Source organism: Falco cherrug, chromosome 3 (assembly GCF_023634085.1).
Source record: "Falco cherrug isolate bFalChe1 chromosome 3, bFalChe1.pri, whole genome shotgun sequence".
Classification (NCBI taxonomy): domain Eukaryota; kingdom Metazoa; phylum Chordata; class Aves; order Falconiformes; family Falconidae; genus Falco; species Falco cherrug.
The window spans coordinates 14,645,521-14,672,320 of NC_073699.1; the positions used below are offsets into that span (position 1 = coordinate 14,645,521).

General features: G+C 66.3%; 3 protein-coding genes across 9 annotated transcripts; 1 reads left to right on the forward strand and 2 right to left on the reverse strand.

The window, feature by feature from the left end:
* The first annotated feature begins 31 nt into the window (after positions 1-31).
* OPLAH (5-oxoprolinase, ATP-hydrolysing) lies at positions 32-12,631 on the forward strand. 5 transcript variants are annotated; one of them, XR_008731223.1, is made up of 26 exons: positions 32-339; positions 907-1,098; positions 1,962-2,076; positions 2,156-2,279; positions 2,361-2,556; positions 2,995-3,160; positions 3,229-3,367; positions 3,497-3,564; positions 3,639-3,907; positions 4,008-4,120; positions 5,446-5,616; positions 5,689-5,826; positions 6,257-6,395; positions 6,488-6,600; positions 7,200-7,351; positions 7,539-7,882; positions 7,971-8,145; positions 8,597-8,781; positions 8,851-8,982; positions 9,091-9,225; positions 9,934-10,083; positions 11,129-11,286; positions 11,370-11,530; positions 11,602-11,699; positions 11,781-12,019; positions 12,059-12,631. XR_008731223.1 is itself a non-coding variant. In XM_055703903.1 (26 exons), exons 1-26 carry the CDS (start codon positions 163-165, stop codon positions 11,931-11,933), a joined length of 3,882 nt encoding a protein of 1,293 aa, XP_055559878.1. In that variant the 5' UTR covers positions 32-162; the 3' UTR covers positions 11,934-12,631. The 5 variants fall into 5 exon arrangements, 4 of the variants coding, with proteins under 4 accessions (XP_055559878.1, XP_055559877.1, XP_055559879.1 ...); XM_055703903.1 differs by having other exon boundaries at positions 7,539-7,699; positions 7,781-7,882; positions 11,781-12,631; XM_055703902.1 differs by having other exon boundaries at positions 11,781-12,631.
* Positions 12,632-12,853: 222 nt separating this feature from the next.
* On the reverse strand, positions 12,854-18,524 carry LOC129735532 (sphingomyelin phosphodiesterase 5-like). Of its 3 annotated transcripts, none has more exons than XM_055703912.1 (8): positions 17,689-18,524; positions 14,538-15,526; positions 14,371-14,443; positions 14,139-14,279; positions 13,955-14,044; positions 13,794-13,857; positions 13,118-13,271; positions 12,854-13,037 (listed from the first exon to the last, which is right to left on the reverse strand). In XM_055703912.1, exons 1-8 carry the CDS (start codon positions 17,714-17,716, stop codon positions 12,942-12,944), a joined length of 1,635 nt encoding a protein of 544 aa, XP_055559887.1. In that variant the 5' UTR covers positions 17,717-18,524; the 3' UTR covers positions 12,854-12,941. The 3 variants fall into 3 exon arrangements, with proteins under 3 accessions (XP_055559887.1, XP_055559890.1, XP_055559889.1); XM_055703915.1 differs by having other exon boundaries at positions 18,354-18,522; XM_055703914.1 differs by having other exon boundaries at positions 18,457-18,520.
* A 1,000-nt stretch (positions 18,525-19,524) lies between these two features.
* On the reverse strand, positions 19,525-22,222 carry SPATC1 (spermatogenesis and centriole associated 1). Its single transcript, XM_055703856.1, has 5 exons — positions 21,896-22,222; positions 21,662-21,817; positions 20,709-21,062; positions 20,064-20,212; positions 19,525-19,934 (listed from the first exon to the last, which is right to left on the reverse strand). The coding sequence occupies exons 1-5, from the start codon at positions 22,125-22,127 to the stop codon at positions 19,611-19,613; spliced, it is 1,215 nt and encodes a 404-aa protein (XP_055559831.1). The 5' UTR covers positions 22,128-22,222; the 3' UTR covers positions 19,525-19,610.
* Positions 22,223-26,800: the final 4,578 nt, after the last annotated feature.

The following is a 26,800-nucleotide window of genomic DNA, read 5'->3' on the forward strand; positions in this document are numbered from 1 at the left end:
CGCGCCCCCCGGGGCACCGCCCCCCTGAGGCTCCGCCCCCCCCTCGCCCGCGGGGCCGGTGCTCGGCGCTGCCCGGGCGGGAGCGGCGGGGACTGAACCGTCCCGAGCCCGACTGAACCGAGCCGGACCGGACTGAGCCCGACCGAACGGGCCGGTCCCGCCATGGCGGCGGCGGCGGCGGGGCCCGCCGGGTTCCAGTTCGCCATCGATCGCGGCGGCACCTTCACCGACGTCTTCGCCCGCTGCCCCGGCGGCCGCGTCCGCGTCCTCAAGCTGCTCTCCGAGGACCCGGCGTACGGGGATGCCCCCACCGAGGGCATCCGCCGTGTCCTGCAGGAGGTGCGGCCGCTGGGACCCCCCCCGGGACACGCCCGGGACCCCCCCCGGGATCACCCCGGGACCCTCCTCCCGATATCCCCCCGGGGTCACCTCACACACACACACCACGACCCCCCTGGGACACCCCCCCTGCGAAATTGCAGCCCCCGGGGATCTTCTCCCAGGACTTGCCCCCACAGCTACCCTCCCAGGACCCCCACTGGGCTCCCCGCAGGACCCCCGGGCCCGAGCCCCCCCAGACCCCCCCCATGCCCCCTCTCGGGGCCCGTCCTGTCCAGACCCCCTGCCCGGGGGGGCCGGGGGGGGGGGCACGGTGCAGCCCTGGGGTTGGGGGTCTGCAGTGGGGCTGGGGGTCCACGGTGGGGCTGGGGGTCCATGATGGGGCTGGGGGTCCATGATGGGTCCACAGTGGTGCTGAGGGTCCGCAGTGGGCTGGGCATCCATGGTGGGTCCGTGGTGGTGCTGAGGGTCTGCGGTGGGGCTGGGGGTCCATGGTGGTGCTGAGGGTCTGCGGTGGGGCTGGGGGTCGGCGGTGGGGTGGCAGGCTGACACCCGGGGTGTGGGCAGGAGAGCGGTGTGCCGGTGCCACGGGATCAGCCCCTGGACGCCTCTGGCATCGAGTGGATCCGCATGGGCACCACGGTGGCCACCAATGCGCTGCTGGAGCGCCGGGGTGAGCGCCTGGCGCTGGTGGTCACCCGCGGCTTCCGTGACCTTCTGCACATCGGCACCCAGGCCCGGCCCCGCATCTTCGACCTGGTGAGGCACGGCACCTGCGCCGGCACGGGCTCGGGGTGGCACGTCCCCGTGGCCCACAGTGTCTGGGATTGCAGTGGCACATCCCAGTGTGATCCACAGTGTCTGGGATTGTGGTGGCACATCCCCATGTGACCCACATCCCCTGGAGTTGTGGTGCCCCATGCACGTGACCTGCCACATCTGAGATCAGAGTGGCACGTCCCCATGACCCACAGCGTACGGGGTTGGGGCAGTACGTCCTTACGTCACCCACATCATCTGGGATTGTGGTCACACATCCCCATGTCCCACAACATCTGGGCTCAGGGTGGCACATCCCTGTGACCCATAGTGTCTGGGATTGGGGTGGTGTGTCCCCCTGACCCACACCATCCAGGCTCACTGTGCCACGTCCCCATGTCCTGCGCTCACCAGGCTTGGGACAGCCCACCCCCGTGACCCACACCACCTGGAACCGGGCTGACACATCCTCGTGACCAGCACCATTCGGGCTCAGGGCAGCATGTCCCCACATGACCCACACCATCCGTGCTTGGGTTGGCACGTCCCCGTGTGACCCACACCAGCCGGGCTTGTGGCAACGTGTCCCCGTGCCACCCACGCCATCCTGGCTCGGTGGGGCCCGGCGCGTCCTCTGCCTAGCACGGACGTCCTTGGCGACATCGGGAAGTCCCCGGATCCCGGGTGCTGCATCCCGTGAGCACTGCTGGGCCCCCGCCACGGCCCCGCGCCAGCCCCGGCCCCACGCCAGCGCCCTGGCCGGCCGGTGGCCAGCAACGGCTCCAGCAGTGCGGTGAGGCCGGCGCAGGGGCTGCCTCATGGCGGTGGGGTGTCCCCCGGTAATGTCCTCCCCCCCCCCCCAGGAGGTGGCTGTGCCGGAGGTGCTGTACGAGGAGGTGATCGAGGTGGACGAGCGGCTGATCCCACACCAGCCTGGCTGCCGCCTCCCAGGGAAGGAGACCCTCCCAGTGCTGGAAGGTGAGGACCACCACCGTGGGGGAGGTCAACAGGGTGGCATCCCCCCTGTGACCCCACCCCCCACCCCGGCTGTCCCCAGGCTCCACGGGGGCATCCCTGCTGGTGCAGCGGCCGCTGGAGCTGTCGGCGCTGCGGCAGGAGCTGGAAGGTGTGCTGGCCCGTGGCATCCGCAGCCTGGCCGTGTTGCTGCTCCACTCCTACGCGTGAGTCCTGGGAGGCCCTGGGGGAATGGGGGGACACGGCCAGACCCCTGCGGCCGACACTGTCCCTGCTCTCCCCGGCAGCTGGCCCGGCCATGAGGAGCAGGTCGGGGCGCTGGCACGGGAGCTGGGGTTCCAGCACGTCTCCCTCTCCTCTGCGGTGGCGGCCATGGTGCGGGCGGTGCCGCGGGGCTACACAGCCTGCGCAGACGCCTACCTCACCCCCTGCATCCACCGCTACCTGGAGAGCTTCCGCGCCGGCTTCGCCCACCAGCTGCGGGTGAGTGGGGCTGCCAGGACCCCACCATGGGCAGCCATTGCACCAGGACCCGCTGACAGTGCCCATCCTGCCAGGACCTGCCATAAGTGCCCATCCCACTGGGACCCCCACACGAGTGTCAATCCTACTGGGGCACCTCAGAGGTGCCCATCCTGCTGGGACCCCCCATGGCCACTTCTCCCACTGGGAGCCCCTCATGGGCACCCATCACACCAGGACCCCTGCCACAGGCACTCATCCTGCTGGGACCCCGTGGGCACCCATCACACCAGGACCCCCATGGATGCCCATCCTGCTGGGACACCCCCCCCCCCCCCCCCCAAGGGCAGCCATGAAACCAGGACCCCCACAGACACCCATCACATCAGGATCCCCCACCATGGGCACCCATCACACCAGGACCCCCCCATGAGTGCCCCCCCCGTGCTCCCCTTGCAGGAGGTGCCGGTGCTGTTCATGCGCTCGGACGGGGGGCTCACCCCCATGGAGCACTTCAGTGGGGCCCGTGCCATCCTCTCTGGCCCAGCTGGCGGCGTGGTGGGCTACGCCATGACCACCTACCGTCGCGAGGACGGGCAGCCCGTCATCGGCTTTGACATGGGAGGTGAGCGGGGCCAGGGTGGGGGTCCCGCTGGGGTGGGGGTCCAGCTGGGGCTGAGCCACCCTCCCCAGGTACCTCGACGGATGTCAGCCGCTACGCTGGCGAGTACGAGCATGTCTTTGAGGCCAGCACCGCCGGCGTCAGCATCCAGGCGCCACAGCTCGACATCAACACCGTGGCGGCTGGCGGTGGCTCCCGGCTCTTCTTCAGGTGGGTGGGGGGTGGGGGTCCGGGCACCCATGGGGGCCCCGGGTAGGGCATGGTGGTCCAGCTGGGCTGCAGCACAGCAGCACGGGCACGGCTGGGACCCTCCCGCTCCCATCAGCATCTCCCTTCCAGGTCCGGGCTCTTTGTGGTTGGCCCTGAATCAGCAGGCGCCCACCCCGGCCCAGCCTGCTATCGCAAAGGTGAGTGGCCATAGTGCTGGCGGGTGCCACGCCACCGTGCCGCACTCGCTGTCCTCATCCCCGTCCTGGTGCAGGGGGTCCGCTGACCGTCACCGATGCCAACCTCTGCCTGGGCCGCCTGCTCCCTGAGTACTTCCCCTGCATCTTCGGGCCGGGCGAGGACCAGCCGCTGTGCCGGGAGGCGGCGGCGGTGGCGTTCGGCGAGTTGGCTGCCCGCATCGATGCCTTCCTGGCCAGCACCACCGCCGGCACCCACCAGCCCCTCTCGGTGGAGGAGGTGGCCATGGGCTTCGTGCGGGTGGCCAATGAAGCCATGTGCCGGCCCATCCGCGCCCTGACGCAGGTAAGGTGACCCTGGGGGGGGTGGCGGTGGCAGGGGGGCTGTGGGTGCCCGGTGTCACTGTCGGTATCACCACTGCTGTATGTGTGTGTCCCCTCGCCAGGCCCGGGGCCACGACACCGCCCAGCACGTGCTGGCCTGTTTTGGGGGTGCAGGGGGGCAGCACGCCTGCGCCATCGCCCGCGCCCTGGGCATGAGCAGGGTCTTCATCCACAAGTAGGTGCAGGGTGGGGGGGCTCCGTGGGGACCTCCCCTCTGCCAGTGCTGCTGGATTGAGGGGGGGGGGGGGCTGACCCCACTGGGGTGGGGGCACCCAAGGGGTGTCAGGATGCCCCCAGCCCTGGGTAGATGGTGTGGGGTTGGGGGGGCTCTGTGCCACCCACCAAGCTGAGTGCCCCTGTGCTGCTGGGTGGAGGGTTCGGGGGTCACATCCGCAAAACAATGCATTGGCTTTGGGGGTGCCCCAGGGCGCAGGGCTCAAGGGTGTCGCAGCCCCCCCCAGGCAGATAGGTTTGGGGGTGCCTTGGCCCCCAGGCAGTGGTGTTGGGTTTCGAGGTGCCCCAGTCCCCAGCTAGATGAAGGAGGTTTGGGGGTGTCCAAGGTCTGCACATGGGTGTGTTGTATTTAGGGGTGCCTCGGTCCCTAGGGGGATGCATTGGGTTTGGGGGTGCCCCTGGGTGCTGGGTTTGGGGGTGCCCTTGTCCTCTGGCAGATGCTTTGGGCTTTGGGGTGCCCCTGGTTGTGGGCTTCAGAGGCCCTGTCTCCGGGAGGATGTGTTGGGTTTGGGCTTGCCCCGGTCCCCAGGTGGCTTCAGTTGGGGTGCCCCTCTCACCAAGGGATGTGTTGGGGTTTGGGAGTGTTCCTGTGTTTGGGGGCCCCATCCTTGGGAGGATGCCTTGGGTTTGGGGTTGCCCATGGGCATGGGGTCCAGGGGTCCCATCCTGAGAGGATGCTTGGGTTTTGGGGTGCCCTGCTCCTCAGGTAGATGCATTTGAGGGTGCTCCTGGGCTCTGAATTTGGGGATGCCCCTGTCCCCAGGGGATGGGATGGGTTTGGGGGTCTCACCCTGGGAGGATGCTTCGGTTTGGGAGTGCCCCTGTCCCCAGGGGATGGGCTGGCTTTCAGGGTGCCCCTGGGTGTGGGATTCAGGGGTCCCATCCCAGGAGGATGCTCTGGCATTGGGGGTGCCTGGCTCATCAGGTAAATGCATTTGGGGGTGCTCCTGTCCCCAGGGAGTGGGCTGGGTTTGGGGGTTCCATCCTGGGAGGATGCTTGGGTTTGGGGGTGCCCTGGTCCTCAGGTAGATGTGTTTAGGAGTGCCCCTGGGCTCTGGATTTGGGGGTGGGGTTCAGGGGTCCCATCCCGGGGGGATGCTCTGGGTTTGGGGATGCCCCTGGGTGTGGGGTTCAGGGGTCCCATCCTGGGAGGATGCTCTGGCTTTTGGGTGCCCCGCTCCCCCAGGCGGTTTGGCTGGGTCAGGGGGTGCTGGCGGGCCAGGGGGCTGCAGCCCCTGGGCAGCGGTGTGGGGGGGCATCGCGCAGGTACAGCGGGATCCTGTCGGCCTTCGGGCTGGCGCTGGCGGACGTGGTGCACGAGGCGCAGACCCCCTGCGCCCTCCGCTACGAGCCGGCCGCCTTCCCTCGGCTGGATGAGCGCATCGCTGCACTGGAGCGGGAGTGCCGGGACGCGCTGCGGGCGCAGGGCTTTGCCGGGTGAGAGGCTGGGGGTCCCCGGGGAGGGATGGGGATGCTGGTGTCGCTGCTGCTGACAGGGCTGCCTCGCAGGGAGCAGATCCGCACGGAGGCTTTCCTGCACCTGCGCTACGAGGGCACCGACTGTGCCCTCATGTGCTCCGCCAAGGGCCACCCACCCACGCCGCGGTCCTGCCACGCCGGGGACTTCCAGGCTGCCTTCACCAGCCGGTGAGTCCCAGCACCGTGATCCCCCTCCCAGCACCACAATTCCCCTTCCAGGCACCACAATCCCCCTCTCCTGGTACCACAATCCCCATACTGTGATCCCCATCCCAGCACCATGATCCCCCTTGCAGGCACCACTATACCCTGTGCCAGCACCGTGATCACCATCCTGGTGCCACAATCCCCATCCCGGTGCTGTGATCCCCATCACGGTGCCATGGTCCCTGTTCCAGCACCACAATTCCCATCATGGTGCCATGGTCCCCATCCCAGCACTGCAATCCCCATCCCGGTACCGTGGTCCCCATCCCAGTGCCGTGGTCCCCATCCCAGCACCACAATCCCCATCCTGGCACCTCCACACCATGCTCGGGGTGGCGGGGGGTCTCCTGGTACCCCTTTGTCGCAGCTGGCACCCGCCCCCCTCTTGCAGGTACCTGAGGGAGTTCGGCTTCACCATCCCTGACCGGCCAGTGGTGGTGGACGACGTGCGGGTGCGTGGCACGGGCAGCAGCGGCATCAGCTGCGAGACTCCCCTGGCCCCCAGTGGGAAACCAGCGCGTGTGGAGACGGTGAGGGCAGGGGGGCTCAGGGGGCCTGGGGGAGCCTGGCAGGGCAGGGGGTGACCTGGCATGGGGCTGGGGGCTCGGGCTGGGTCCCACAGGTGACGCGGTGCTACTTCGAGGAGGGTTACCTGGAGACTCCGGTGTTTCTGCTGGAGGAGCTGGCCTGCGACCACACCATCCCCGGCCCCGCCATCATCATTGACAAGAACAGGTAGGGACCTCTGGGGGGGGGGGTGGGACCCTGGGGAGCTGGAGGGGACCTTGAGAGGGTGGTGAGACCCTGAGCAGCTGGTGGGGAGCCCAGGGAGCTTGGGGGGAGCCCACAGAGCTGGGGAGACCTTGGGGGGCGGGGGGGCCCCTCAGGGATTTTGGGGGGACCCCAGGGAGCTGAGGGGTCCGTGGACATCTGGGGGGACCCAGGGAGCTTGGGGGGGTCCCCAGGGATCTTGTGGGAACCTGGGGAGCTAGTGAAACCCCAGGGAGCTGGCGGGTCCCTGGGGATCTGTGGGACCCAGGGAGCTTGGGGGGACCCCGGGGAGCTGGTGGAACCCCAGGGAGCTGGGGGGGACCCTCAGAGATGGTGGGTCCCTGAGCAGCTGGTGGGAAGTTGGGGGGGACCCCAGGAAGCTGTTAGGGAGCTCTGGAGGCTGGTGGGACCTGCAGGAGCTGGTAAAGAAACCAGGGAGCTGGTGGGGTCTCCAGGAAGCTGGGGAGGATCCCAGGAAGTTGGGGGGGGACCCCAGGGAGCTGGCGGGACTCCGGGAAGCCCCATGCCCTTTAGCTCCTGGTGCCACCGCCTGCCTCCTCCAGCACCATCGTGGTGGAACCTGGCTGCACTGCCAGCCTCACCAGCTTCGGTGACGTCTGCATCGCCATCGGCTCGGGGCGCCCGCGCCCCATCGGCCCCCAGCTTGACGCTGTCCAGCTGTCCATCTTCTCCCACCGCTTCATGAGCATCGCAGGTGGGGGGTGCCCCCCAGCCCTGTCTGGGGCAGGGGGACATGGCGATGGTGGGGGCTGGATTATGGCTGGTGGGGCCAGGGGGGTCCCAGGACCACCCCAGGAGGTGGGGGGGGGGCTCTGTGGGACAGCGGCGGCTGGTGTAGGGCAAGGGCCGTCCCCTGAGGCTCCGCCATGTCCCCCACGCAGAGCAGATGGGCCGCATCCTGCAGCGGACGGCCATCTCCACCAACATCAAGGAGCGCCTGGACTTCTCTTGCGCGCTTTTCGGACCAGACGGGGGGCTGGTCTCCAACGCCCCCCACATCCCCGTCCACCTGGGTGCCATGCAGGAGACCGTCCAGTTCCAGGTAGGAGGGTCCCCAGGATCCCCCTGGCACCCCCCTGGCACCCCCTGGGGACCTGCTCAGCCCTTCCTGGTGCTGCCACAGATCCGCAACCTCGGTGAGGACCTGCGGGAAGGGGACGTCATCCTCAGCAACCACCCCTGCGCCGGGGGCAGCCACCTGCCCGACCTCACCGTCATCACCCCTGTGAGTGCCGGCCAGTGGCCAGGGACCCCCCCAGGGTTCAGGATCCCCCCTCCACTGGGCCACCAGCTCAGTGCTGGGCTCCCCTCAGGTCTTCTGGCCAGGTGTCCCCAAGCCCGTCTTCTTTGTGGCCAGCCGCGGGCACCATGCAGACATAGGGGGCATCACCCCCGGCTCCATGCCCCCCCACTCCAAGGCGCTGCGGGAGGAGGGGGCTGTCTTTGTCTCCTTCAAGCTGGTGAAAGATGGCATCTTCCAGGAGGAGGGTGGGTTTACACCGGGGTGACAGGGACGTGGTGGGGATGGCAGGGACACGGTGGGGAAGTGGTGGGGGTGTCAGGGATGTGGTGGGGACAGTGGGGACTTGGTGGGGATGGCAGGGATGTGGTGGGGGTGGCGGGGACGTGGTGATGATAGCAGGGACACGGTGGGGATGCTGGGGATGCGGTGGGAATGGCAGGGATGTGGTGGCAATGGCAGAGATGATGGGGGTGGGGCGAGGATGGCAGGGACACAGTTGGGGTGTGGTGGCAATGCCAGGGATGCAGTGGGGATGTGGTGGATGTGGCTTGGACACAGTGAGGATGCAGGGGGATGGCAGGGGCATGGTGCGGATGGCAAGGACGTGGTGGGAATGGCAAGGATGTGATGGGAATGGCAGGGACGTGGTGGGGACAGGCGCCCTCCACCCCACTGCCACTCACTTGTCCTCCACAGTGGTGACGGAGGCCCTGATGGCACCGGGCCGCATCCCGGGCTGCAGCGGGACCCGGAACCTGCAGGACAACCTGTCGGACCTGCGGGCCCAGGTGGCTGCCAACCAGAAGGGCATCCAGCTGGTCACTGAGCTCATCCGCCTCTATGGCCTCCCGGTCGTCCAGGCATACATGGCCCACATCCAGGTGGGACCCGCCACCCCCCCAGCCCCCCCGGTCCCCCCCGGCCCCCACCGTGACGCCCGCCGTCCCCAGGCCAATGCCGAGGTGGCCGTGCGGGAGATGCTGAAGGGTTTCGCCGCACGCTGGGGCACTGCGGTGGAGGCTGAGGACCGCATGGACGACGGCTCGCCCATCCGGCTGCGCGTGCAGGTGGACCCCCAGGAGGTGAGCAGGCCGGAGATCCCCCCCATCCCCGATGTGGGGTTTGGGGGAGCCCCTCAGCTGGGTGGGGGACACACATGGGGTTACCCCTCATCCCTGGTGTCCCTGCAGGGTAGTGCTGTCTTTGACTTCTCGGGCTCGGGGCCGGAGGTGTACGGTAACTGCAACGCGCCACGCGCCATCACCCTGTCCGCCCTCATCTACTGCCTGCGCTGCATGGTGGGCCAGGACATCCCCCTCAACCAGGTGGGTGCAGGACCCCCAGCTGCGGGAATCCCCCCCCCTCCCCGAGGCTGCGGACCCCGCCCCGAGACTGTGGGACCCCCCCAAAGCTGTAGAATTTCCCCCCAAGACTGTGGGACCCCCCCAAAGCTGTGGAACTCTCCCCCGGGCTGTGGGACGCCCTGGGCTGTGGGACCCCCCAAGGCTGCAGGACCCCCAGGCTGTGGGTCCAACCCAGCGTTGTGGGACTCCCACCTGCAGCACCCCTGAGGCTGTGAGAAGCCCCCTGGGCTGCAGGACCCTTGGTGGTGGGACCCCTGGACTGTGGGACCCCCGAGCTGTGGGATCCCCAGTTGCAGCACCCAGGGGCTGTGGGACCCTTCAGTACCCCAGTCAGGCACTCTCAGGGGAAGCTGCCAGCCCCTGATGGGGGGCTCAGGGCTTGAGACGGGGGGGTCCTGGGACCCCAATCCCCTTGTGTAGTGGGGGTCCTAGGACTTTGTTCCCCTGGGAGGGTAGTCTGGGACCCTTGGTACAGGAGGGTCTGGGCCTCTGGTCACTAGGAATGTGGGGATCCTGCTCTCCTGGGGGGTCCTGCTCCCCTAGCATGGGGTCTGGGCCCCTGAGCCCGGGGGTAGGGAGGTGGGGGGCTCGGGGTGCTGCATATGTGTGGCAGGACCCATGCAGGGGCCAGCTGGGACCAATGGGCCACCTGTGTGTCCCCACACCAAGGGCTGCCTGGCCCCCGTGCGAGTGGTCATCCCCAAGGGCTCCATCCTGGACCCCTCGCCCGAGGCTGCCGTGGTGGGGGGCAACGTCCTCACCTCCCAGCGCGTGGTGGATGTCATCTTTAAAGCCTTCGGCGTCTGTGCTGCCTCACAGGTAGGGACGAGGGTGACAGGTCCCAGAGTGCTGAGGGTCCCAGGTGCCGAGGGTCCTAGGGGTCCAGTGTGCAAGTGATCCCAGGGGTCTGGGGTCCCAGGGTGTCAGGTCTCCTGGGGAATGGGGGTCCCAGGGGGTCTGGGGTCCCAGGAGTCAGAGATGCGGGGTGCTGGGGGTCCCAGGAGTCTTGTGGTTTGGGGGTCCTGGGGGGTCTGGGGTCTTGGGAGCCTTGGGGTTCCTGGGGTGCCATGGGTCAGGGTCCTGGGAGTCAGGGCTATGAGAGGTCTGGGATTTTGGGGGTCCTGGGGTTCAGGGGTCCCAGGTGTTGGGGGTGCTGGAGGTAAGAGGTCCCTGGGTTTGGGGTCCTGGGGTGCCAGAGGTCCTGGGAATCCTAGGTGCTGGGGGTCGGGGGTCCCAGGGGTGTTGGTTCCCACGGCTCCCAGGTTGCCAAGGCTCTGGGATGCTGGGATTCCTGGGGGTTGGGGGTCCCAGGGGTCTGGGGTGATGGGGGTCAGAGGAGTTGGGCATGTCAGGGTGCCAGGGGTCCTGTGGCTTGGGGGTCCTGAGGGGTCTGGGGTCCTGAGGAGTCTTGGGAGTCCTGGGATGCCAGGGGTCTGGGGTCCTGGGGGTCAGGGTTATGAGGGGTCTGGAATGTTGGGGATCCTGGGGGTCAGGGGTTCCACAGGTTGGAAGTGCTGGAGGCTGGGGGTCCTGGGGCGCCAGACATCCTGGGAGTCCTAGGTGCTGGGTGTCGGGGATCCCAGGAGTCAGACATCCTAGGGGTATGGGGTGCCAGGGGTCTCAGGATGCCAGAGCTCTGGGGTGCTGGGGGTCCTGGGAGTCAGGGGTCCCAGGAGTCTGGGATGTTGGGTGTCCCAGGGGGTCAAGGGCCCCGGGGGGCCAGGGTTGCTGGAGATCCCAGGGGTCAGGAGTTGAGGCTGCTGGGTGCTGGGGTCGCCAGGGGTCTGGGGTGCTGGGGGTCCCCAGGGTTGGATCCCTGGTGGGGGCTGTGTGCCCCCCGCCGCCCCCTGCCCTCCATCCTCAGGGCTGCATGAACAACGTCACCTTCGGGAACGAGCGGGTGGGCTACTACGAGACGGTGGCAGGGGGCGCGGGGGCTGGCCCGCACTGGCACGGCCGCAGCGGGGTCCACACGCACATGACCAACACCCGCATCACTGACCCCGAGATCCTGGAGCAGCGGTGGGTGCTGGAGCCTGGGGGGGAGCACGGGGGGGCTGCCGGGGCCCTGCCAGGACTCACCCCGTGTGTGTCTCCCCTGCCAGGTACCCCGTGGTCCTGCAGCGCTTTGAGCTGCGGCGGGGCTCGGGGGGCTCAGGGCGCTGCCGCGGTGGCGACGGCGTCGTGCGGGAGCTGCTCTTCCGTGAGGACATGGTGCTGTCGGTGCTGAGCGAGCGCCGTGCCGTCCGCCCCTACGGCCTGCGAGGTGAGCGGGGACCCCCCGCCGTGGCCCCCTGCGGCCCCTCATTGCCCCCTGACCCACACTTTGCCGCTTAGGGGGCAGCCCCGGCGCCCCAGGGCTCAACCTGCTGCTGCGCCGCGACGGCCGAACCATCAACCTGGGCGCCAAGACATCAGTGCCGGTGGAGCCAGGGGTGAGTGTCACGTGGGACCCCCACACACACCCCCCCCAGCACCCCTGCACCCCCCGACGCCCCGTCTTCTCCCCACGGCAGGATGTATTCCGCCTGCAGACCCCCGGCGGGGGCGGCTTTGGCTCCCCTGGGGATGGGGGGGAACCCGAGGAGACGGCTCGGCCGCTGGTGCCGCAGAGCTTTGCGGAGCGTGGGAGCGTCTTCGAGTACCGCCGGGCGCAGGAGGCTGTCTGAGGGTCCCTGCCCCCTGAGCTGCGGCTGTGGGGCAGCCCCAGCCCCGGCTACGCACACCCCGTGGGGCAGCCCCCTCCCCCGCCTAGGTACGCACACCCCGTGGGGCAGCCCCCTCCCCCGCCTAGGTACGCACACCCCGTGGGGCAGCCCCCCAACCCCAGACACACACAGTCCGTGGGGCAGCCCCCCATTCCTAGATACAGTCTATAGGGCAGCCCCCCAACCTCAGATGTGCACATCCTGAGAAGCATCCCCCTGGTCCTAGATATGCACACTCCATGGGGCAGCCCCCAACCCCAGATGCACACACTCTGTGGGGCAGCCTCCCCATTCCTAGATACGCACAGTCCGTGGGGCAGCCCCCCAACCCCAGCTATGCACATTCTGTGGGGTAGACCCCGAAGCCTAGCTATGCACACTCAGTGGGGCAGCCCCCCAACCCCCGCTATGCACATTCAGTGGGGCAACCCCCTACCCCAGCTATGCACACCCCAAGGGGCAGCCTTCGTCTCCACACCTCAGGCTCCCGCCCCCCACCCCAAGGCAGGGGGGGACCAGAGGGTCACTCTGCCGTGGGGCAGGGCTCAGGCTTCTGCTGTGGGGCAGCTTCTCCTCCCCATGGCACTGCCTCCCCCCCCAGCCCCTCTCCTTCCCAGCTCCGTGCCTTTCAATAAATGAGCCTTCGGGCCCTTCCCGTGTGGCTGTGTGTGTTGGGGGGGTAGGTGTGCTCCTGGGGCTCCCCTGGTGCCCCCCAACCCATCCTGCTGCCCCCCAGCCTCATCGAGCCCCGAGAGCTCAGCCCCATGTGCCTGGGCTGGTTCCTCCAGACGCCGTGCCCCGGTTGGGGGGTCCAGCTGCCCCATGGCTCCCTCTGCCCTGATCCCCCAGCGCCACGGGGCCGATGCCAGCACAGCACCCACTGCACTTGAGGCCTTTATTTTGCACCAGAAGCTAAAACTGCGCGGGCACCAGAGCGTCGCCGGATTGTTGCCAGACTGTTGCCATGGCTCAGGGGGTCGCAGGGGCCACGTTGAGCCGCAGGACCACGGGCAGGTGGTCGGAGCGGGTGGCCAGTTGGGTGATGACGGAGAACCCTGCCACCTCCTGCTGGGGAGAGGGGCCGTCAGGGCCGGGGACACAGGGGGGAGGTTGGGCACCCCCCACCCTGTGGTGCCCACGCTCACCGTCTGCAGCGGCAGGTCCCTGTGGTGCGGGCGGTAGAGGATGTAATCCAAGCGCCGGCCCTGCCAGGGGCCAGGGGCCGCCGGGTCGGGCTCCCCGCTGGAGAGGATCGGGCCCGCCAGGTACTGGTGCCGCCCTGACGGCTGCGAGAGGGTCCTGTGGAGCAGGGACATGGTAGCACAGGGACATGGTGGTGTGGGGACACAGTGGCACAGGACATGGTTGGTATGGGGATGCGGTGGCATAAGGATGTGGTGGCATGGGGATACGGTGGGGTGGGGACATGGTGGGACAGGGATGTGGTGCCATAGGGTTGTGGTGGCACAGGGACACGGTGGTGCAAGGACACAGTAGCATGGAGACATGGTGACATGGGAATGTAGTGGAACGGAGGTGTGGTGACACAGGGACATAGTGGCAAAGGGTTGTGGTGGCATGTGGCCACAGTGGCACAGAGGAGTGGCATGGGAACACTGGCACAGGGATGTGGTCGCTCATAAACATGGTGGCATGGGATCCTGGTGGCACAGGGGACGTGGTGACATCGGGGATGGAGGGACCCCCACCACCAGCGCTGCCCCTCCCGGCTGGGTGGCTTGGCTGGCACATCCCGCTCCCCACCTCAAGGCCATGGGTGGCTGTCCCTGCAGGACACCAGCCCTGTCCCACCCCTGTCACCTCTTCAGCTTCTCCGGAGTGGACACGGGCTCATCGTAGATCTTCAGGTAGTTGAGCAGGGTGCCTGTGGATGGCAACGGGCTGTGAGTGGGACCCCTGCTGCGTCCCCCTCCATAGGCACTGGGGACAGGGATGAGGGGGCTGGGGGAGGCAGGTCCCACCTATGCCCCAGGGTGCGTCCTGCCCGGGCCCCCGGCGGCAGGGGTCCTGGTAAACCTTGAAGAGCTGGTGCTGCTGGTTGAGCTCGTCACCTGCAGGGAGGGGGACACGTCTCTGCCATCAGCCCCCACCAACCACCAGCACCCTCTGTCCCCCCACCCCCCTGCCCCCCATCACCCCCCCAACCTCGGGAACAGTTGTCGAAGTTGAGGTCCCCGCAGAAGATGTCGAAGGCCACCACGTCCCCGCGCTGCTCCTGCTCCTCACGGAAGAGCTGCAGCCAGTGCAGCCCCAGCGTCAGCTGCTCATCCCGGATGGCGGCATCGGCTGTGGGATGGGGACACACACACACGGTGTCATCGATCACCCCGGCACCGCCAGGTCACCCCAGTTGGGTGAGCAGGAGCGTGGCCCTCACCTGCGGGTGCCTGCAGGTGGGTGCAGCCGATGTAACCCACGACCCTCTGCCCCTGCACCGAGCCCAGCAGCACCTGGGGGGGCGAGTGGGGAAGGCAGCACCCTCAGCAGGGAAATCGCAGCACCCTGCCCGCTGCAGCAGAGGAGGGAGGGGGGTTACCCACTCACCTGGACCACCAGCAGCCCCTTGGCGGCCAGGGCATCCTCGCGGGCACCATTGGGGAAGCCGTGGTACCGCACGGCCAGCAGCGGGTAGCGGCTGGCCAGGAAGAGCCCGCTGTTGAGCAGCTTCAGCCGACGGCCCCAGAGCCCGAGGGCACCCACCTCAGAGACTATGTGTGGGAAGATGCTGCCCAGTTGCTGGCGCAGGCACGTGGTGGCCCTGCCATCGAAAACCTCCTGCAGGCAGATGAAGTCAGCATCTGCTGGGAAATGCTCGGACAAAACCGCCGGCATGGGCTCTGCCGCCACCGCCACCACTGCCGCGCTGCCAGGGGGCTGCCAGGGGGTGGAGAGGGTCCCGCCGTAACTGTTGACCTCGCCTTGCCGTGGCTTAACTAGGCCAGCCCGGGCGCTGGGAGGGTCCGGTGGCACCTGGGTGAGGTGGCGGGCGATGTAGACGGCACGCTGTGGCGTCTGCCCCAGGTTGCTGAACTTGGCCAAGCCGCTGGGCATAAGGCAGACATTGGCACTGAGGAAGGTGAAGGTCCGGCGCTGTCGAAGGTCCCACGGCTGCACCGATGCTGTGCCTGCTGTGTACTGGTAGGCAAAAGGCCGCCGCACTGCCTGCACAGGCAGCCACAGCAGCAGCCCCAGGGCAGCCAGGGGCAGCGAGAGCAGCAACAGCATGACATACACCGATCCGGCCAGCCCCTGCCTGGTGCAGCTGTGGCACCGTCCACACCGCTGGAGCCGAGCCTGCCTCCGCTCCTCCGTTGTCTGCCGCAGGTCAAGGAGGCTGAAGACAGCCCAGGAGCTGGGGGTGAGCAGCCACCGGGCCAGGCGGTCCAGGGCCACCAGCACCCGGCTGGGGAAGGGGGACTCCCGCAGCAGCATGTGGGGGGTGTTGGTGGGCACTGGGTGGCTGGGCAGGGGGTTGAGGGGGAGCACGACGTCCCCTCGCTCCTGCGTGGGGGCTCTGGTGCAGCCGGCACGACCTACGGGAGAGACCCCAGATCAGGGGTGGTGGGGACAGTGCAGCCTAGAGTGGGAACCCCCCACCCTCATGCTGGCTGCCACAGCTGAGTCACCACCGTGGGAACTTCCCATGGCCAGGGCCGTCCCACACATCCCTGGGAATTATCCCACGCATCCCTGGGCATCATCCCACGCATCCCTGGGCATCATCCCACACATCCCTGGGCTCTGCTGGGGGTGGAGAGAAAGCACCTGCAGCGTGTGGCGGGGGCTGGCACAGCTGAAGCAGGGCTGCTGGCCCCTGCCGTGTCCCTGAAGGGTCCCAATGGGGTCCCCGGGCTCCCCAAAGCCACCTCAGGCAGGTAGAACCAGGAGGGCATGCTGGAGCCGGGGCTTTGCTCAGCACCCGATGGCATCTCTCTGCGTGCCACGGGGCCCTTTGGTCCTGCCCTGTGTCACCAGCACCAGCCACCCTTGCCCTCTGCGCCAGCTCCTGTCCCACACCATGCCCCCGCAGCACCACCCCACCGCCGCCCACTCACCTGCCTGCTGGGCTGGGGGGGGTCAGGGACTGCTGTTCCCCCTGTCCCCGGGAGCCCCGCTGGCTGCCGGCATGGCACACGACTGAGCCGCGGCAAGGTGAGCCCTGGCGAGGCCGGGACTGGCCAGCCTGGCCTGACGGGTTCCCGGCACCTCCATGCCTCGCGGCCGTGCTACAGGCCAGGAACCGGCTCCTCGGCCCAACACCTCATGCTGCCCATCCGCCTCCTCCTGCCCCTTCACCCGCGGCTGGTGACTCCTGCCTGAGTCCTGCCTGACTGCAGCCTCACACCCAGCTGTCCTGCCCTCCCACATCCGCTCCCAGCACTGGGGACGCTGGGGACAGTGGGGATGCTGGGGACACTGGGGACAGTGGGGATGCTGGGGACAGTGGGGATGCAGGGGTCACTGGGGACAGTGGGGATGCTGGGGACACTGGGGACAGTGGGGATGCTGGGGACAGTGGGGATGCAGGGGTCACTGGGGACAGTGGGGATGCTGCAGTCACTGGCCACAGCAGAGCCTCTGGCTGCCCTTGGCTTGGGGGTCTGAGCTCCCCCTGCCCACCAGGCTGCCCCACACTTGCCCACCAGACCAGAGCTCTTGGCTGTGGCTACTCCGGCTTCATCCCCCCAACCCTGAGGCACCGGTGGGGCTTCGGCTCCATGTCCTCTCCTGCCATGGGGGTCCCTGGGGCAGAACCCCTGAGGAACCGCTCCGCTGGGGGACATGGCTCTGTGGCAGGAGCCCAGCAGGGTGCTCTGCCCCACAGTGCCATGGACAGCCCAGGTGGCACGTGCAGAGGGGATGACTCAGCCCAGGTGCTGTCACTTCCCGGCCATGTGGGCATCCCTGACTCCCACGGGAAGGTAATTTGCCATCACGGGAGCGTGAGTGTGTGCAGCCCGGCTGGGAGCGGCCCCACCTGCGTGGCAGCACCGGGTATGGGGTGCTGGGATCCCCCAAAACTCCTGGCCCTCACCCAGAGGGGTCAGTGCTTGCAGCTGCCGCACATCGACCCCGTGGCACTGGCAGTGCCGGAGGGCTCTGCCCTGGTAGCAGGGGCAGTGGGCACTGCCCCGCCGTGCAGGCAGAGCGGGCATTGTTCTCACAGGTCTGATGCGGGCATGGTGCCCACGGCGCTGGCAGCAGGCAGCAGCATTGTCCCCGTGGCACTGGCAATAGCAACAGGCATTGCACCGTGGTGCTGGCAGCAGCAACAGGCATTGCCCTGCAGTGCAGGCAGCAGCAATGGGCATTGCCCTGCGGCACTGGCAGCTTCACCCCGGCACATGCTGCACCCAGGGCCGTGTTTGCCCAGCAACCGGCTCCACAGGGTGCGGCAGCCGAGCCCTCCGCGCTGCTGGGTGCCGCCTGTGCCACACTGCCCGGCAGCTCTGTCCCAGCCCTGCCTTTGCTGGAGGCTTTTGGTGGCCGGGGGGCGAGTGGCACCTGCCCCGGTGCTGCCAGTGCTGCTCCCTAACCCGAGGGCCAGGCAGTCCCCGAGTCGCCTGTGCTGGCTCCCTGCCCACGCCGGCTCCCTGCCCGTGCCAGTTCCCTGCCTGTGCTGCCCCGCCACCGCCAGTCGTGCCACTCCTCGGGGTCACACTATGTCCTGCATCCCTGCGTGCCCCCCACTCACCTCCCTGCCCTGCGGTGCTGGGGGCCATCGCCGACGGCACCAACGCCTCCGCCTGCCCAGAGGGGCCTGCACCGCTGCTGCCGTCAGCTTGTGGCCACCGTCTGCTCAGAGCCACCGCTTGCCCGGCACGCCGGGGGCTCACACACCGCCGCTGGTGCCGAGAGCTCAACAGGTCACAAACATCCGCTCACCGCCGGGCCGGACCGTGGTCTAATTAGCCGCGGCCCCGGCCGTGCCTGGTTGCCATCCAGCCCTGGGCCGGCCGGCTGGCCGCATTCCTGCCCTGGGTGCGTGGCAAATGCCGCCCTCTGTCACCAATACACCGGCAGCCCCCTGCTGCCACCGCCGTGCCAAGCGGTGCCGCCAGCCGCCCCCCAGCGCACCATGTGCTGGGGAGCTTGCGGGCAGGGGTCCGGCCGCGGCGGTGGGCTGGGGAGCCGGCGGCCGCTGAGCTGCTGGCACTGCACCTTGCCCGTCCGGTGAACACCCACGACTGGTTTTCCCAGGGCTGTAACCCCTTCTCTGCCGCGTCCTGGCCTGCAGGCATGCTAGGGCTGCCGAAATGGACTGGAGGCGGCTATGACCAGTGAGGATGAGGTGGGGAACGTCAAGTGAGGAGGCATCACAGCCGCCTGAGCCAGTGCCTCGAGGATGAGCCATCATACCTGAGCCTGCCACGGTACCGTGGGTGGGGGGCAGACTGTGGCGGGGATGGGGATGACTGGAACTCCCCAAACCCCACAGCACCCGCCAAGCAGCAGCACTAACCCCTCTGTCTGCGCAGCCTTCATCCGTGTCACCCCCCAGCTGCCACCATCATCTTCCGGCTGTGCCAGCCCCAGGGGGGTGTGACAGGATGCTCCCCCAATTCCTTCCGCTGGCACCAGTCCCAGAGCACCCATGTTTTCCAATCCAGCATGATGGCTGAGCTCCGACCCACCTGCGCCCGTGGGACTGCCTGCCTGACCCCACTTCGCCTGGCACAGACCCCCGGCACAGGGGTCCACACCACCCCCCTCACCTACCTGGGAGCTGCCGCGTGCCCCCACCCGAGGGCCACCGGTGCTGCTGGCAGGACACAGCCTGGCACGGCACGGCAGGGGGTTCCCTCTGGGGCCGGTTGGCCCCGAGCGGCCGTTTCCCCTTTTGGCTGTGGGAGGAAGTGGCCACAGGCAGGAAGGGTCCCCACACACACACCCGGCCCCCCAGCCCTGGCCCCTCTGCCGTGCCACCGCCGCAGGCTCCCTGATGCCCAAATCCCCCAGACCTGGCCCCTCTGCTGGCACCCTGGCACAGCCTGGCACAGCCTGGCACAGCTCGGCACGAGGGTCCCAGCCCACCATGGTGAGACCCCTGCTGAGGCCCTGACCTGGCTGTGCCATGGGGCCCGGGGGATGCTGGCGGTGCATCCTGGGCAGGGGCAGAAGGGGATGAAGTTTCCCATACTTGGGGTTCCCCCACCACAGCACCATGGGTGCCCTGGTGCCAATCCCTGGCTTTCGCTTCCCCATCCAATCGGCTTCCCCTGCCCGCATCCGAAAGGAAAAAGAATGCGGTCTCTACCGCAGTGTGACCTCTGCCCTGGCACTGCTGCCTGCAATGCTGCCTGCAATACTGCCTGCACCCCAGTTCCGCTGCCTGCACACTTGCACCCTGTGCAGCCTGGGACGTGGTGCTGGGCTCTCTCTGGTGCTAACCTCCCCGCAACCCCTCATTATCACAGCTGCTGCCGGAGTGCCAGAGCTGTGGGACCCATGTCACAGGAGTGTCCTTGAGCAGAAGCAGCTGTGATGACAGTGGTGTTTGTCACAGCTCACAACGGTGAGGGCACTGGAACAGGTTTATTGCACGGTGTGGGGCTCTGGCTGGCAGCGGCACAGCCGGGGTGGGTTTGGTGCCGGTGTGGGGGCCAGCCCAGCCGCTCACCGGAGGAAGAGGGGCTGCCCGTCCTCCCGTGCCAGCTCCTGCAGGCACTCATGCAGCACCATCGCATCTGCCTGTTCCGCCGGTGGCACCGTTTCAGTTACCACGCGCCGCAGGAAGTCTGGGCTGTGGCAGGCATGGGCATCGGGCCCTGGCAGCTCCAGCAAGATGCCATAGGTGTTGACAAGGGACTCCGCAAAGGCTGGGTGCACTGTGGGGCTGTAGCCCAGTGCCCGCAGACGCCCCAGCAGGCTGATGTAGCGCTGGGCAGCGGCGGCACAGTACTGCTCGTCGAAGCTCCCTGGCATGGCTCCGAGGGCGGTCTGCAAGGGGAGACAGGGCAGGTGGGTCCCCAACACCCATGGGTGCCCAAGTGGCAGGGAAGCCAGGGTGCTTTGGGCTGCAGCCATGGGCACCGTGCCTGGCTCCCTGGCAGAGCTGCATGAGCCTACCGCTATGATCTTCTCAGGGATGTTGGTGACGGTGAAGCCGTAGAGCCGGGCACAGTCGGGGAAGACCCTGGCAAGGATGCGGCGGTCCAGCTGGAAGGCGATCTCTCCCACCAGCTGCCCCCATGCTGGCTGCTGGCTGGCTGCGGGAGCTGCCAGCATCAGGCACTTACCCCTGGCCTGGCACGAACCCGGCACTGCCGCCCCGGTGACCATTCCCCAACTTGTCCCCATGCCCCCTGCCACCCCAGAACCAGGCCAGGCTTTGTTGCTGCCACCCAGTGCCAGGGTACCAGTGTGTGTGTGTGTGGGTCCAAAGGCCAGTATGCTGGGTTTTGCCAGGCAGGGATGCCAGCAGACTGGTTTGGCTGGATGGAAAACCCATATGCCAGCTTTGCCCACGCAGAGATGCCATATGCCGGCTTTGCAGGGCAGAAAAGCTGCCATGCCACCTTTGCCTGCACAGATGGTGCCACGGCATCCCCAGGGGCTGTTGCTCCCTGGCTTTCCCATGTGTCCCCTGGCACAGGGTGACCGTAGCCGCTTGCCCAGGACCTCACCGCGTCCCCCAGCCACGGAGCTGTGGGAGTGGGGAGTTGCAGGGGTGCAGCACCGCACACCCTGCCAGTGCCATGCCCCAGCCCTCACCTTGCAATCTGGAGCTTTGTGGCAGCTCCTGGCTGGGAGCGAGCCAGTTGGCATCATGGGCCACCTTCCAGGAGGGCTCCTTGCACCAGGTGTCCGGCAGCTGCAGGTCCAGCGGCTGCTGCTCCACTGGGGCTGGTGGTGGTGGGACCGGGGCTGGGGGGACCCCAGCCTCCGGCCCCTGCAGGTCTGACAGCCGCAGCTTGGAGCTGCTCAGGGCTGGCGCCAGGGGGTCCTGTGGTGGGTCGCAGGGCAGCTGGAGGCCGGGGGGGTGACCAGTGGAGCCGAAGCAGTTGAGGGGGCAGGAGAGGCGGGGGCTGCTGCGGCCGGGGCTGTCGTGCATGGTCACTGGCAGGGCTACCAGGACAAGGATGGCAGTCTCAGTCCTGACAGCACTGGGGGTCCCTGTACCACACCCCCACCCCGCACACTGCAATCCACAGTTCCTGCCTGTGCCGGCCCCACAAACATGCATGGGGAAACACAAGGCCGCAGTATAGGTAAAGGGATGGGATGGGATGGGATGGGGATGGGGATGGGGATGTGGAAGGGGATGGGATGGGGATGGGGATGGGGAAGGGGATGGGATGGGGATGAGGTGGGATGGGATGGGATGGGTTGGGGATGGGGATGGGGATGGGGATGTGGAAGGGGATGTGGATGTGGATGGGGATGTGGATGGGAATGGGGATGGGGATGGGGATGGGGATGGGGAAGGGGATGGGATGGGGATGGGGATGGGGATGGGGATGGGGATGGGGAAGGGGATGGGATGGGGATGAGGTGGGATGGGATGGGATGGGTTGGGGACAGGATGAGATGGGATGGGGATGGGATGGGATGGGATGGGATGGGGGTTGTGATGTGATGGGGATGGGATGGGACTCAGCCCACTACCCCTTCTCTCATGAGCTTTGGGGTCAGCCTCCCCCCCCCGCCAGTTTCCCCCCTAATACTTCTGCTCCTGGTGGTGAGTGAAAGCGCCCCGCTGCTGATGTCGGTGCTGCTCAGCATGCCATCCTGGGTCTGCTGGTTCCAGAGGTGCTGCCAAGGCGGGGTCTGGGAGATGGGGCTCTGCTGCAGGGGTGCCAGATCCCGCTCCAAAGCATTGGCTGCATGTAGAGGGAGGGTATTTGTAACTGCAGCACCCACTGGCCCAGGACCACTGCAGAGCCACCCATGCCCCCCACCTGGGCTAAGGAAGTTGAAGCATCCCCCAGCAGAGCAGGGCACGGAGGTGAGGGGGGGTGCTGAGCTGGGCTGGCCGTGCAGGAGGTGCCGCTGCTGCCTGAGCTGCCCCACCACCTGCATCAACTCCTCGTTCTCTGCCAGCAGCGCCTCGATCTCTCGCCACAGCCGGTCATAGCAGGCAAAGACCAAGAGCCCCGCACGTGGGTGGTAGCTGCAGGGCACCGGCTCCATGGCAGCCCCTGGTACCAGGCCAGGCCGTTCACCCTGACACGGGCCCTGTGCCAAATGGCAGCGCTGGGGCCAGAGGCACGGGAAGGCCCTGGCTTGCTGTGGGACACCAAGAGCGGCCATGGTGTCTCCAACAGCAGGTGCCAGGGAGGGACATTTCCAGAGGATGTCACAAAGGGACAGCCCCCCCCCGCCCCTGCCCGGGCTGTGGCAGTATGTCCCCGCCTCCATCCTGGTCTCTGTTTATGTAACAATCAGAACCACAGACCGGTGGGGGCTGGAAGGGGCCTCTGGAGACCAACCAGCCCAACCCCCTGCTAGAGCAGGCTCTCCTCCAGCAGGCTGCACGGGGTCGTGTCCAGGTGGGGTTTCAATGTCCCCAGAGGAGACCCCCAGCCTCTCTGGCCAGCCTGTCCCCGTGCTCTGTCACTCTCAAGGGAAAGAAGTTTTTCCTTATGTTCAGATGGAACCTCCTGTGCTGTGGTTTGTGCCCGTTGCCCCTTGTCCTGTCGCTGGGCACCACTGAGAAGAGCCTGGTCCCATCCTCCTGATGCTCACCATTAAGGTATTTGTATGCGTTGGTAAGTCCCCTCTCAGCCTTCTCCGCTCCAGGCTGAACAGCCCCAGCTCCCTCAGCCTGTCCTTCCAAGGGAGATGCTCCAGCCCCTCATCATCTTCATAGCCCTAGACCCTCTCCAGCAGTTCCCTGTCTCCCTTGAACTGGGAAGCCCAGCACTGGACACAGAACCCCAGATGCAGCCTCACCAGGGCAGAGTAGAGAGGGAGGATCATCTCCCTCGACCTGCTGACCACACTCCACCTAATGCACCCCAGGGTCCCATTGGTCTTCTGGGCCATGAGGACACATTCATGGTCATGGTCACCTTGCTGTCCACCACATCCTTCTCTGCAGAGCTGTCTTCCAACAGGTCAAACCCCAGCCTGTACTGGTCACTGTGGTCATTCCTCCCTAGGTGCAGGACCCTACACTTGCCTTTGTTGAACTTCATGAGGTCCTTTGCCATGAGTTTCCTTTCTGCCCAACTCTTCAGCCTGTCTGGGTCTCTCTGAATGGCAGCGCAGCCTTCTAGTGTACCAGCCCCTCCTCCCAGTTCTCTATCATCAGCAGAGTTGCTGGGGGTACGCTCTTTCCCTTCATCGGTACACCATAATTGACTTAGTCCCACCTTGCTGTTACTATAAACCTGGCATTTAGAGGACAACTACTCTGGGCACCTGTTGACAGTCCTGGACCTCTCTCCTCCCCGAGCAGGGATGCCGCTTGGGCGAGACTCATGCCTCTGACTACCTCAGATGTTAGCTGGGACAACATTACTAACATAAGCGCTGAACTCATAACTCGAGCTCAATTGTTGCAGTAAGTGCATTTATCAATGGCAGTTCTGAACCTGTTATATCTGTCACCTTAATAAATCATCTATTTTTCTTCAAATCCACTAAACTGTTTCAGGGAAAGCCCTTGAAGGGGCTCTGGCAGGCAAACGTTGATTCTGATGAATGGCTGTATCCTTGAGACCTAAACAGTTGACCAAATCTGAGACTAGGATGAGATCCAGCTGCACCAAGACTCCTCTCTGACGAGTTAGAAAACAAGAGGGTCCTTTCTGAACCTCATTGATATCAAACACTTAATAAAATTGCATACATTGCTGGTAGCTGATCTTTAGCAAAAACTAGGGGAAAGGTAATTGTGGCAGGGGAAGATCATGACCCTCATTGACCACCAGCTCATTGACTGCCAACTCATTGAGCACCAACTCATTGGCCACCGGTACTCAGTGACCGCTGACTCATTGGCCACCAACTCATTAACTGCTGACTCAAGAAACTCCCCGATCCAAAGAGAAATAGAGACTGAACAAGCGGATTAATTAACATAAGAAACAAGAGAATTGCTTAAAATAGGAAACCAAGTACTAAATAATGAAATACGTAACTTGTAATCAATAAAACTGATGTATTAGCTGGTTGAAAAATATGAATAGTGTAAAGTTTTGACAATCAGGGAGCTAAGCATTTGGGGGTAACCACCTTGCTCCCTACTTTGTGCAAACTAGAATAAATAAATGAATAGAAATTTCTCAATTCAGTGTCTGAATCGGCACCACACACCAGCTAACAAACCCACCTATGAGACAACAATCCCTGTGTGCCACCACTGTGGGGGACACATGGTGGGGACCCTGTCTCCATCCCCATTCTGCCTTGGTCGCAGGACACCGCCCCCCCCCCCCCCCCAGCACCAGCCTGCTGCTGTGGGTGCCAGGGGCTTGCACATGGGGGGCCATTACAGCCCCTCCTGCTGCTGGGACCCCTTCAAGGGCTGTGCTGCAGCCCCTTGCCATACCCCTGCCACTCCAGCTGGCCCGGCGCAGTGGGTTTGTGCTGAAAGGTTTTGGCAGTGGGGGGCTACAGGGGTGGCTGCTGCAGGAGGCTGCTGGAAGCTTCCCCCGTGCCTGATGGGCCAACACCAGCCGGCTCACAGACGGACCCAGCGCGACGAGCCCGTTATCAGCGACAGCGATAACGTATCTCTGGGGTAACAGAACTAAGAAGGGGCGAAAAACCTGCACAGCAGTGGCCAGAGAGCGGAGTGAGAACACGTGAGAGCAGCAGCCCTGCAGACCCCAGGTCGGGCTCCAGGTTCCGGAGCAGAGATTCCCCAGCAGCCCGTGGGGAGCCCACGCCGAGGCAGGCTGTGCCCCCAGCCCATGGAGCCCACGGGGGAGCAGATCCCCCCCCTGCAGCCCATGGAAGGGACCCATGCCAGAGCAGGTCGTGGAGATGCGCAGCCCGTGGGAAGGACTCAGGTTGGAGAAGCTAGTGGAGGACTGTGTCCCATGGGAGGGGGGAGGAGGTGGGAAACTGGGGAGTGAGGTTAAGCCTGGGAAGAAGGGAGGGGTGGGAGGAATGTGTTTTAGGATATAATTTTTATTTCTCACGACCCTGCTTTGATTTGATCTGTAAAAAATTAATTTCCCCAAGTCAAGTTTTGCCCATGACGGTAGTTGCTGAGCGATCTCCCTGTCCTCATCTCAACCCACGAGCCTTCTCCCGTCCAGCTGAGGAGGGGAGTGATGGGGCAGCTTCGGTGGGTGCCTGGTGCCCAGTCAGGGTCACCCGATGCCCAGCCAGGGTCACCCCACCGCAGCCAGCATGTCCGGTGTGCCAGCACACTCCGTGGAAATCCTGACCAGCTCCATCTTCACAGCCATCTCATCTGCCAGCACCACCAGCACCATCCTGCCCCAGCACCGAGGGGCCAGTGGAGGAGACCCTCAGCACGGCGGTGGTGTCCTGCTCGCTCAGCACTGGGGTGGCCATCGACCGGTGCCCCTTCATAGCCAGCAGCCTGGCCTCCCAGCTGCTGGAGGAGCTCCTGAGCCAGCAGCCACCAGCAGTGAGCCAGGGCCAGCCGAAGGCTCCGAGCAGTGTCGTAACCAATGAGCGGCGCCATATCTCCTCCTCCTCCTCCTCCTCCTCCTCCTCCCTGGAGAGGCTGCGCTGACACAACTGCTGCTTCCAGCCCTCCAAGGAGCGCTCCCAGGAGCGGTGCCATGCCGCCAGCCACCGGGATGGACCAGGGCATCGAGGTGACACCATACCACCCACCTGGCACCTGGGCGCTGGCCCTGAGCCAGCCCCCTGCACCCAGTAGCACCTGAAGAAGTGCTGGTGCTCCCCATGGGATGTGCTGGCTGTCTGGCCAGCCCATGGTGCTGCCAGTGTCCCCGGGCACGGCCAGTCGTCCGGCGCCGGCACTGCCTGTGCCATGCCGAGTCCTGAGGCACAACGCTGCCAGGGAGCCACCGGCTCCATTCCCAGGGCCAGCAGGGAGCTCCCCCGGGACCCAGAGCCCACCCAGCAGGTAGCCGTTGGCGTGCTGGCCTGGTGCGGAGCCATTCGTAGCCAGGCACAACCTTTGCCCTCTGGCGCAGGAGCCCCTTGCAGCACCACGAGCTCCTTGCCTCATCCCTCCTGGCTGCAGGGACCCACTGGGATGCCGCACTGCTGCGATGGAGAGTCGGCACACAGCTGCACCAGCTCGGTGCCGGGCTGCCAGCCAGGCCTGCCGTGCTGCGGCAGTGGCAGAAGAACAGCAGGCAGCAGCCCCCTGCCCTGCAGCAGGACCCCAGCCCCTGCCCAGGCACCACAAAGACAGTGCAGTTCGTGGGCAGGTCCTTCGATCTCAGAGCCCAGCAGGATGTGGCACAAGCCAAGAGGGAGCAGCAGCCCAGCCCTGCCAGGGCAGCAGAGCCAGGAGCTGTGATGGAGGGGAGGGCAGGTGGCACAGTGGAGACACCCAAGCTCCCCAGCTGCCAAATAAACCCCTGCCCGTGGTGACTGTGAGTGCTGCTGGTGACTGACCCTGAGGAGTGCTGGGTGCTGCTGAGGCTGGAACACCACGGGAACACAGGGAGATGGGTGACGCAGGCACCCTGGCCACTGCTGCCTGTGCAGGCAGGGATTGCCTGCCTGCCTACCTGCCCGCCCCCGGGAGCAGCCAGGGACTGCAGGCAGGGAGCTGGGGGGCTGGGCCAGTCCCAGGCAGGGTGCAGGCAGGCCTGCCTGCTCCTCCAAGGACTGGGGTGCAGCAGGCAGGAGGGCAGGGAGATTCAGGGGACAGCAGCTGCAGGGACAGCCCTGAACCAGAG